Source organism: Engraulis encrasicolus, chromosome 2 (assembly GCF_034702125.1).
Source record: "Engraulis encrasicolus isolate BLACKSEA-1 chromosome 2, IST_EnEncr_1.0, whole genome shotgun sequence".
Lineage (NCBI taxonomy): Eukaryota > Metazoa > Chordata > Actinopteri > Clupeiformes > Engraulidae > Engraulis > Engraulis encrasicolus.
The window spans coordinates 15,595,422-15,607,436 of NC_085858.1; the positions used below are offsets into that span (position 1 = coordinate 15,595,422).

The 12,015-nt window shown below is 40.3% G+C and overlaps 1 protein-coding gene across 1 annotated transcript; it reads right to left on the bottom strand.

Annotated features, from left to right (window-relative positions):
- Positions 1–606: 606 nt before the first annotated feature.
- LOC134460916 (uncharacterized) lies at positions 607–4,965 on the bottom strand. Its single transcript, XM_063213548.1, has 7 exons — positions 4,732–4,965; positions 4,114–4,250; positions 3,773–3,866; positions 3,159–3,491; positions 2,846–3,014; positions 2,061–2,182; positions 607–1,583 (listed from the first exon to the last, which is right to left on the bottom strand). The coding sequence occupies exons 1-7, from the start codon at positions 4,924–4,926 to the stop codon at positions 1,260–1,262; spliced, it is 1,374 nt and encodes a 457-aa protein (XP_063069618.1). The 5' UTR covers positions 4,927–4,965; the 3' UTR covers positions 607–1,259.
- Between the last annotated feature and the right edge of the window lie 7,050 nt (positions 4,966–12,015).

The following is a 12,015-nucleotide window of genomic DNA, read 5'->3' on the forward strand; positions in this document are numbered from 1 at the left end:
CATTCTGGGCATCACTTTTTTCAATCAAACACAAGCGACAAAAATAACGTCCACTGAATGACTCGATAAAACCCATGATCCCATGCATGCCTAAATTATCGCCTGTGATTTGGCAAATTGTGCCGTGGACATTCACAGCTGAATATGGCAAACTAATTCCATGACTTTCCAACACTTTGAGGTCATCAATTAGCGGCTGCAAAATGGGATCAAAGCTGTATTTTTTAACATCATCTGCATGAAACAATGCAACTAAATGGATATTCATTAGTGCAGAATTTAACTTTGGGGGCAAATTTCTCAAAACAAAGTACAGTGCTCCAACTTTATGAAGTCCATGCTTCGAACCAAGCGGATTTGCTGTCTCCAGGTCATCGTAATATAACTGAATTTGCAGGGATGTTGGGTGTTCTGAAAACAATGGATGTGATCTAAAGTAACTTCCATCGCAGAAGTCCTCATACCGGTTTTCGCTTGATACAGAAGGTGTGCTAAGCAGTCCACAAATATGAGTATTGCGACAGATAAATTTGATTGTTTCCAAAATTGGAACGTAAACAAAAGTGTCTTTCACTGGTACTTGATCAAAAGTACCTGTAACTTTATTGAGCCTTGAATCATAGCGGAATCCCAACAGTTTTTCCACAGGGTCCACCATTCCCCATTTTTCACTTAAATACTTTTTTCTTTTACTTTCAGTATTAAAGTTCTCAACAGGGTTTTCAAAGGTTTCAAGACACTTTCCCAATGTATTTCTTACAGGATTATCAGCCGGTATAGCAGACAAAACTTTGTGCTTAAACTCAGAATGAAGTCCTTCTGCAAAATCTTCTAAATGACTTACAACTGATGAAACTACACTATTTGCCACACCACTACCAGTTAGTTTAGAAATAATTGCAGCACAAATGTTTTTCGTATCGTCACTGCTACACTGACCAGATCTATTGCTTTCAGAACACCCAGCACCTTGCAAGAATTCATTTCCTTCAATCGGGTTTTTTGAAACAAGACAATCAGGTTCAAGCTGAAGATTATCAAAGAGGCCATCCTCTTCTGCATCATCACCGTGACAGAAATCGTTACCATGAACAGTATTTAAATGCTTTATCAAACCTGCATATGTACTGAACTGACGCCGACAGGCGTCCTGGGAACAAGACAATTTGAACTTGGTGCTTGGGTAAAAACTGTGTCCTATCCGCAAGTGGCTTATTAAGGCTTTACTGGTGGTATGCAAGGCTTGACAGATAAAACATTTAAACATTGTCATTCAAGATCTTGGCACGCAACTCACGAACACGCGGTGACTCGTCTGTGGAGGTAACATCGATGTTGAATACAGTGGTCTGTACAAAAGTGTACAGCTGGACCAGGGACTCATCATACGAGAGGTTGAAGACGTAGTGACACTTGAAAAGTTCGTCAAACGCACTCAGTGAGCTGGTGTGGTGGCATGGAATGAGCTGTTTGTCAACGGCAACATAGTAGGTGTCAATCTTGTTACGGGTACGGCCAACCGCAAGGATGAATGGCTGCTTTCCTTCTCTTTCTTTTAGACGTTCATCAATGCTGCTGCATGACTGCAAAACACATGATAAAAAACATCTCTAGTGACTTATTTGCTTCAGACATTAACAGTAGGTTTTAGATATGTGGTTCTTAACCTTAGCCGTTCCCAAGACAAGCCGCGCACCCCCATCCCAAATGTCTACACATGTATATGCACCAAAAAAATGATTCAAGTGATTAATTACAATGATTCTTAGTTTAGACATTAATTACAGTAATGCTCTTACATGGGGACAAAAACATGTTTAAATTTGGTCTTAATTTGGCCTAATTATAATGTTTGGAAGCAGAATTTTGGTCACAACCTCAACACAATCAAAATTCCATGCACCCCCTGAAATCTCTGGCGGAGCCCCAGGGGGTGCCCGCACCCCAGGTTAAGAACCACTGTTTTAGATCATGTTCCATAATAGTCTGTTTCTCAAAAAAACAACAAAAAAAAAACAAGTAAACACTAGTAAGTTGTGTAAATTTTACGATGAATGTACCTTGTGGAAGAGCACCATTCGATCAGCTGCATCAGTTGGGCTGATCTTGGTCTTCTTGCGTCCAGCTGTGGGAGGCAAAAGATGAAGTAGCAACAGCAGTGTGGCCATGTCACTGTCCCAATCTATATGAGAGAGAGAGAGAGAGAGAGAGAGAGAGAGAGAGAAAGTCAGTGATTAACATATGAACAGAAAACACTAACTAATTTCTGCCAAAAGCAACTGCAAAACCCCTGCTGAAAAGTCTTTCTTTGGAAAGTGTCCTGAGCCTATAAAAACCTTAATATCTCAGCCCATGAAGCACATAAAAACATGAAATCAGATGTTTTTAAAAGCTAAGACCCTCATCTTGCATCAGGGATTTTTTTCTTTTTACTTTAATCTCAATTTATAGGTACACTGTGTAAGATGTGGCCAAACTGGGTTGCAACTACGCTGTTCATTGAAACTGTGCTGCCTATTGCTAAATTTGGTCTTTTCATGAATATTTACTAAATAATAAACCAACATTTACAAGTATGAACAAAGTCCAATAACTTTTGCAGCTAAAAATGTCTATTTCTTGACATTCAAAATGGCGCACCATGGAGAAAATACCCCATCCCAGTCAAAATATCAGTCAAAATACTTGGAATTTGATGGTGGTGGTACGTATTTGTTCAAAAGGTAACACGTGAATGGGCAGCATGAATTCTGGAAATGAACTACTAAAAATATTACACAGCGCACATGGGTCAATGGGTTAAACTGGTGTTATTTATACTGTAAAACACTGTGTGCCAGCATACCATCACTCTGTGGGTGTCTCTCAGCCGCTTTTACCAGACGACACAGATCAGTTGATGGAGTCAGCTGGGTGGCCTCTTTGATGATCTTCAGCTTGAATGTTGTGTCCCACTTGTTCAACAACTTGGAACTTGTTTCAGCACCAAACAGCAGGTTGAAGTCTTGATTTACCTGGTAATCACATAAAAGATGATAAAATATTGAACCAGGGTTAAAACTCTGATTGAACCATTGCTAGGACAAGGTTTTCAAAACAGCACACTAAGGACACTTAAGGCTGAAGTATGAAATAAGGAAAATGAATGTTGTACTCACGAGTCCTTTTACATCCAGGAAACGTGGGAATGTTTTGAAGACATCCGCGCTTCTTTCTGGGTCATGCACCAAGTCCTGCCGATATTGAAACGTCATCTTCATTTTCTCCAGCACACTTGCTTCTTCAGGGGTGTGAATAAGAAACGAAATGGCTTCCCTGCAGTCGTCACCATCTAGCTGCTCAGGCAGTGTTGTCACTTGTCTTCTCCGTTTTGGCCCTTGGTCTTTAGGCAATGATGGCTCCTTTGCTGGCCTCTTTGCTGTAGTCCTGCTCATTGTCTTCAGACGCCACGCCAAATATCCAGTACCTTTCTGTGCATCATAAAAATGCTCCTACAACAAATGATTGAACATGAAAATAGTCTTATATCAGGCACAGCAAACGGAAACTCGGAAAAGTAAAATCATCATTAAAGTCAGGCCATTATCTCTGTGATTCTTCTGTATTTTAAAAAGAGGTTCATAGCACATTCCAGTTTCGATAAAGTGTCTAACTTCAGTTGCTATGAATAAAAAAATAATATAATGCAATAATAGCCATCCTATCGGTCGTATTAGCCACTTTCCAATGTCATTTTTTTCTACTGACTCCTAACAATCAATGCAAAACTTACATATCCTTTTGGTGAGAAGGGATCCTTAAGTGCAGGAAAAAGTGAAATGATTCCCAGCGCATACTTCTCCTTCTGTTGACGGGAGGGAATCCGGCTATAGTTGCAAGACAAGAAATTCACTTAACCCATTGTGCCATGGAGACCCATACACTGCATTCAGGTTCTTGAGATTTGAGCGGTCTTATTAAATATGTCGGTAAGATAGAGCTGAATGAATTCATTCTAAGGCAAAATGAGGGTCCTTTCCCAGAATGGGCTTAGGACAGAATTAATACTGACAGGCAGGAGAACATTTTTGCACAAATGTAAACCCATGTCAAAGTTCAATTACTAGGTCTTACCCATGTCTCTCAGTCATATCACTTGCCAGTATGTTGACAAGCTGCCTCCTGGTGCGGTGCTTCAGCGTGTTTTCTGATTTATACTCTTCAAGAATGTCCTCTCCTCCAGATTTTCGAAGCAAGGCATTTTTGACCATCTGCTTACACAAAAAACAAACATAATTATCATCATTATTAAACAATTAAGCATGTAAAGTGTCATGCACCACAGGTTACATTTATATATATATATATATATATATATATATATATATATATATATATATATATATATATATATATTTTTAGGGGCTTTTATGCATTTATTTTGATAGAACAGTCTGAGATGGTGACAGGAAGCAAGTGGGACAGAGAGATGGGGTGGGATCGGGAAATGACTCCGTCCGGACTCGAACCGGATTCCCCGTGGGCATGCAAGCCCAAATGTGGGGGGCTTAGCGCACTGCGCCACAGCGCCCCCCACCACAGGTTACATTTGAGTGGTTTTCCCTGATGCAGTTGTAGGTGAGAAACAAATGTTTCAGGAGTTTCAGTATTAATAGAAACTTTGCCAGTGTCTGTGCCACAGAAATGCGGTACGTTCACTTACAACACATGACTGTACTTTTAAAATGTTACCTCTTTTGCGGTCTCTGACAGGGGAGCTTTCACCACAGATGGGCTTCCGTCTTTGTTCTCTCTACTACAACCTGTAGAAAGACTCTTTTCTCTTAGGTCGCTGTCGCTTGATGAAAAGGACAAGGTGTCCGTGAGAGAAGATGCTGAAGTAGAAGGTGTTGAGTGGTCTAAAGGAAAGAAATCTGTACAACACATCCTTTGATTAATATATGACTGTGGTAGTATCCATTTTCACATGGGCTGTTGCGGTAACATGTAATGTTGTGCAAGACAAGTACTGTAACTATTAGTGTTTTTAATGTTCCTGGAAAGTTCCAATGGCAATGGGCAGTATAGTTGCAAAGCTGACTGGCAAGTCTACATACCATACCTATAAACCAAACACCAAAGAGTGAAAGCATTACGTACATTTGTACAGTGGGTCTCAAAAGTCTACATAAGCTTACCCCTCTTCAAATTCCAGGTTTTTGTTATGTAAAGAAAATGACAGAAAGACAAATAAATTCTGTTTTTTCTAACTTAAATAGGAAATAAAAACCTTACATTAACATGGTTGCATTAATAAACACACCCTTGAACGAATACTTTTGTTTGCAAAAAAACCTCCATATCAGACAGATTGCGAGTGTATCCTCTGTGCACAGTCCTCCTCAGATCACACAACTAATGTACGATGGGATACAGGTCTGAACTCAATCTGGGCCATTCCAAAACCTCAACCATACTCTGGCGAAGCCATTTCTTTGTTGATTTAGGTGTGTGCTTGTAGGGCAATTGTTGTTCTGGAAGATGAAGTTCCTTTGCATCATAGCCGTGGGAACTAGGGGTGCAGGGGGTGCAGCTGCACCCCCTGCTGTGGGAGCTTGGGGTGCAGAAGAAATGTGCATTGCGGGATCAGGAGGAGCAAGAACAAAAATGTATCGTGATAACATATTGCCTGCTCCGATCGGGAATCGAACACGCATCTAGTTTTATTGACGGGTTAAGCAGAAGCCTATTTCTCACAACGCCCCTTGGTTAAGGTAGGCCTATCTGTGGTTAAGGTGAACCAAACCTGTGTGTCCCCCAAGGCATCCCGTAGCTCAAGGCCTACGTCATCCATTTTACTCCCGCGAGAACTCTGATGCAACAGTAAACATTTCATTTCTGTTTTGAGAGGCGTACATGTCGTGGGATTTTCCTGTATTGATTTGTTACCCTCCTAATAGTTACAAAAGCAACATAATTAAGCTTTACATATGACATATTGCTGGATTAGGGGTAATGTTAAAATGGCACAAGAAACGTGAGAAAATGAGCCGAACAGTGTAAGCTACAGTACATCCACTTGCTAGCCGTGTTGGGTGTTACACCATGGATTCAAGTGGAATATTTGTGATGAAAGTCTTGAAACCAAGACAGCGTTTTAAGGTAAGGCACTGTGGTTATTCATTTTGCCCGCCGTGGCACAGTGACTTTGGTACATTGAATGTTTTTACCTTGCGAAAAAGTTGGTTCATGCTGAAGTAGGTTCGGCTAAAGGATGGTTTGCGCCATGAAGACGGACTCAGATGTTGTACTGATATTATTCATTTTAAACTTTCGTGCGCTTTAATAGGTGTGTCCATGCTGCTCATCATGTTGTTTTTACTTTTCTTAATGGAAACATTTCTGCAAATGGTATTTCACTGCGTACATGTTTGCATGTATGCAAAAACTATAGTGGGGTGGATAGCACGTTTTGAAGATGACGCAAGAGTTGCGTGAGGCTTGAAAATAGATCGGACTTGACAATGCATATTCTACACGTTTTACATAGCCTACTCAGTTTGGACTCAATCTGCAACAAGTGAGAATGTTTTGGAATGACCGCATAGCAATGACTGTCACAGATGTCACCACTTAAACAGATTTTGACCGGCCATAGCCTGTTGTGTGTGTTGTTGGTATCTTTACAACGTCGTCGTCGTTGTTGTTGTTGTTGTGTGCAAGCAGTTCATGTTGAATTGGCACTGAACACTGACTGAGCAGCTTTTTGTTTGAATTTCACGGTTCTGCGTTGGCTGTCCCTTCTTTACGTGATCTCCTTTGCATCCGACATTGTCTACCTCCCTTGCCCCCCCCCCCCCCCCCCTTTTTTCCCCTAAACTGCACCCCCTGTTAAAAACTACTTCCCACGGCCATGCTTTGCATCGTCATCTTTCTAACAGAGGGTCAAAAGTTCTGTGCCACTACCACAGCCTCTGTGGAAATGCTCAATTATGAACAGTTCCACAGGGGCCGTGGTAGTGGCACAAAACCTTCGGCCACCTGTTAAAAAGGTGAAGATGCGCAGGAACTTAATGGCTTCACCAGAATAAGGTTGAGGTTTTGAAATGGCCCAACAACAACAAAGTATTACGTTTAAGGGTGTGCATATCTATGCCACCATGTTGATACACGTTTGTAATTTGTATTCCCTCCATTTAAAACTTTAAGGTTTTTTTTCGCTAGCATTGCCCAGTATAATAATTTAGATTTAAGTGGGGAAAATCATTTGTCTTTCTGTCGTTTTTTTTTTCCATAACAAAAACCTAGCATTTGAACAGGAAGGTATAGACTTCTTTTAGGCACTGAATGTTATGTACTCTTCATTGACAGCATAAGACCCATACCTTCATCTGAAGTTTTTTCACGAACTGTCAAGCAAAGACCTGGATTGGACTCCAATAGTTCTGAAATGATGTCTTCGTCAACTGCTGTATCTGCATCATCGAACACCTCAAGCTCAGTGGCATCAGGAAGCCCAAACTTTTCTTTCACTGTAAAAGAAGAGAAACAATGACAATCTGAAATCTGACCCTACCGTATATATGGCCATTCTGGTATACAGTATTACTGTTGTACTTTTCAGTCAATGGCAAATGTCTGTTATTATGATATCAGTACTTATTGCATAGAAGGATTGTAATATAGTAGGGTAATTTGAAAGTTCAGTTCCTTTCCTACAGATGTGCAACAATAATGTCTTGGGAGTAAACAGCCATGATAACACCGTCAATAAGTGTTTTTAAGACATCAAAGTCCTTGCCTTTACTGATGAAGTCCACATAGGTCACGGCTGAGTGACAACTGATATACTTCTTCACATTGCGATATTTAACTTTCAGCAACATGCCGTCCTCAAATGGGAAATCCTGGAATATATTTAGAAATGCAATGTCAACATACCACAATGTTGAAGTGGAAAAAGAGATTAAGAATACACCGCTTTTCATAATTCACAGACTACCCATTTATTGAATCAAGCAAATGTAATCTCATTAAGTTTTACGCTTGTAGTTGTTATCTAAAAGGTTAAAAAAAGTATGTTTATATAAGATGAGCTCAAATGAGGTTCAAGTAAGGCTCTGGTGATACTGTTCAACTTTGTGAATGCACCACGAAAATTAATCTATTATTTTCGTGAAGACTTTACGAAAGGTGGGTGAACGCACCACGAAAATTAATCTATTATTTTCGTGAAGACTTTACGAAAGGTGTGAGATAGGGCTCTACTGTTAAGGTAATGACGGAAGAGAGAGGTTTTAGTGGCAGGCTGGCAGCTGACAGACACCCCAAGGTCCAAAACCAAATTTCAGGGAAATGTTTGTTCTAATATTGCTGACTAGACAAATGAGCACGCTCTGTCGTCCTGCATGAAAACTCGTTGTGAACTAGCTTTAAACAGACAGACGTGTGCACGTGTTCCACAAGTGCTACACACAGCCAACCTGCGCAATCTAGTTGATGTAGCATGAAGCACCAGTTACCATCTAGCCTGCACACTAACTTGTCGCAAAAAAAACTAACTCGCGTTCACAAAGTGAGTAATGCAATATCCTGGAGACTTGGGATTTGAGCTGGCCAACTACTTTACGTTTGCCCCGTTAACACCAGATAACTCACAAGAGCCAGCTCGGAACGATCGTGCAAGACATAGTCAGGTACACTATGTTTAGATATATGCGTTCGTTCAATTTTTGTGGGGATTTGTAAAACTTTATATTTTTGGAATCCTTAGACCCTAAAGAGTCAGAAAAGCAATGTTTGACAATTTTCAAATGTCATTAATGCATCAATTTTGGGTCTTGAAAAAGTGGACGCTATCATACTAAAAACGCCTATGCTAATTTGCTAATATCTTGATAAATTGAACATAAAAGTAGGTGTGAGGTAAATATTTTTATAGGAAAAGTTGTTATTCAACATTCTTAGATAGTTCAAAGGGCCCTTAACACAGATTTACCACAAATAATTTAGTTCAGGGCCCAATTTTCATGGGTTTTTCATTCACAAATTAGTGTTTTTTTCTCAAGCGAGAAAATACTGGTAGATTGGCTTTAAAATAAAACTTGCATGCCTCACCACACACATTTTCCTCTTCATCACTTACGTTGCAGTACAGGGTTTTTTTATATTAAAAGTTTTCTTTAATGAATGTTATGTTTCAATATGCAAACGAGGTGTAACTTAACCATGCGCTAATTTACATGCACACCCACATTTGACAAAGGTCCTATTGAATTAAGCAGAGACTACAGTGTGTTTGGTGTTCAACAAAGGATAGGCCCTAATGTTGTTACTTTTTTACTGTGCTGTCCAATCCACTGGGGTACACAGACATTTTGGGGATCAGGTGCTCGAGATGGGGGCGGAGGGCATATGGAACTGACTAGGATATTGATGTTATCAGTTTTACCGTAGATGATCACGTCAACATGGACCACAGTACATTGTAAAAAAAAAAAATCCACAAAAGAACTCAAAAAGGGCCTTTTTTGTCCAGTACGGCTTTAGCACCACCACGTTCCTATCTGTGCACACCTATGATACATTCACTGTTTGGTTTGGAAATCTAACAGTATAATTCAAGTTCCAAATCAACAGACTGATCTGCTCCGCACTGACAGTAGTGGGGGCTAGGCAGCACCCCACCCTCCAAGCAACATACTGTATGAGTAGTCTGTACTCAGGAGGCCAGTAACGGGGAGTAACTGATTACATGTTTCCAAATTCCATTATTCAAAATACAATATTTTAAGAAGAGCTGTATTTCCTTACAGTTACTACTTCCGTGAGTGGTAATGAAATTACATGTACTACATGAAAGTAAGTGGTAGTTTCATGTTTTGATTTTTTATTTTGATCATTTCCATGCATTACCAGAAACCACAGTGACATAATGTGTTGGTGTGGCAGTGGCTTTGTGTCTGACAGAAGGAAATTAACATGATGGACTGGACTGCGTGAGTCTTCATGCACAATTATCTACCTTTATCTGGCTGTCCCTGCTGGTGACCCTTATAATATCCTCCTTGGCTGAGTTTCCCAAACACACTTAAGCGTAGGTAGTACTTAGGTGGCAGGGTTGGAATGGGATGAAACATCAGGCCAGGCATTTTTAGCCAAGACCGTCCAACAGGCATTGAGAGAGACAATGAAGCCTGTGACAACATTTTCACTCCTCTATTACGAGCTATTTTGACCACAAAAGACAAAATCAATATTTAAACTCAGAGAGGTCAGCTGTAGCGGCATGAGGACTGATACAACTGCACTGACAGGAGGACCAGGCCAAAATCATCACCAGTCCACCGGGCAAATGCCCTGTAGGCCTTGGCTAGTCCAGCCATGTTAGGTAGTGGTACTAAGTATGAGGCACCCCTTAGACAATATCAGGGGTAGACATCAATTCAAGTTCATACAATACCTTTCCTTGCACATACAGTATACCTGTACAACATGATGAACATAATAAACATGTAAGGAAAAGTAGTGTAGGCCTATAAGCTTTTAGTGATGATGTCAGACCTATTCTGATAAAGAGCTCGAAAGTCCCGCCCCTTAGTTCCGTGTTTCACGGGACCTAAGCTGACCATCTTACAACATGGTAGCGAGTAAATATCGTCTGATCTCAGTCATGATATGCGCTGGGCTACAAATATGCTGATTAAGAGGCTAGATAAAGATTATTCATGCAGAAGTATCAATGTTTTGTTCCGAGGCCGTCGGCATGAAAAATGTGAAGAAACACAGCTTTCTAAAAAGTTTGGGGGTTCGTACGAAAAATTAAGCAAAAATATCAGAAACAACATATATGGAGCTCGTGGCACAACTCGAAGGGGATCGAAATATCATTTTAATACCGCCATTGGATTACATGCTACGATTTTCGGCTAAAAACGCCGTTGAGGTCCCATGAGATTGGGGGAAGTGACGTCACTTTCGAGCTCTCTACTGACAAGGGGCCACCTCATAATTAAGTGATAGCCTCTTACTGCAGATGGGCCTCTCAGCAGGACTATTCACTCTTTGTTGAAAACAATCAACCACATCATAACAACATTGTTATGAAAATACAGGGAGTCTTATATAGACTTGTATAGTAAACGATTAAGACTTGGTCGTTATCATTTTGGTGACAATAAGGTTATAACAGAGGGACTGTGTTAAGGGATAAGATTAAGAATGACTTAATACTAATTTATTTGAGGAAATTTAGCCCTGGACAATGTGCAGCACAATCTTGGACAATCTGCTGCACTTAAGTCTCTCACAACACTGGGCAGCCTTTCTACCCAAAGGGAACTTGGCACCACAGTCCTACTTACAGTACTAGAGCATTGAGCACCACACTGCATTATATGACACTTTTGTACTTGGGAGGGATTACCACCATTACACATTATTACTCTTTTTAATTACTTGCTTTTTTTGGACAGCTAAGTGAACGTTTCTATGTATGTATGCAGATGTGTGACTGATATGCTGCATTTCTGCAGTGTCTTTTGTACATGCCTATGTTGCTGTCTTATGAATAATATCTTGGATTTCTGTGGTGTGTATTATAAAGGATGTACAGTATATTCTGGACACCTGGATTTCAACTAGAATTAATAGGTTCCCTGTACACATATTTATTACTTATGTGATAACTTTCCGCGCGCACACGCACGCACGCACGCACGCACGCACGCACGCACACACACACACACACAGTCACACTGCTATAAAATGATTCTCAAGTAGTGACGGTGACAATGAGAACGAGGATGATTTGTAAACTCTTTTCTGATGCTGTGTAGGCCTAAAAGAATAGTAAGGGAAGGAGAAAGAAAACGATGGGGTGAATTCACAATTAAATGCTTTTTCTCCCACTCTGAGCAAATAATCTCCTCTGCTATAGAACCTATCTGCACCTAACTTTGTAGGCCTATTCTTAGCAATAGTGTGAATGTTTGTATTGAGGGATTTGATGATATGTCATTCATGATTTTTATGACA

What these genes read in the sequence shown, in the direction of transcription:
- LOC134460916 (XM_063213548.1), bottom strand. Translation starts at nt 4,926, where the DNA reads ATGTGTTGTACAGATTTCTTTCCTTTAGACCACTCAACACCTTCTACT. An exon ending in GATATGACTGAGAGACATGG is followed by an intron (nt 3,867 to 4,113) that starts GTAAGACCTAGT and finishes TTGCAACTATAG; the next exon opens with CCGGATTCCCTCCCGTCAAC. An exon ending in GAGACACCCACAGAGTGATG is followed by an intron (nt 2,183 to 2,845) that starts GTATGCTGGCAC and finishes TCTCTCATATAG; the next exon opens with ATTGGGACAGTGACATGGCC.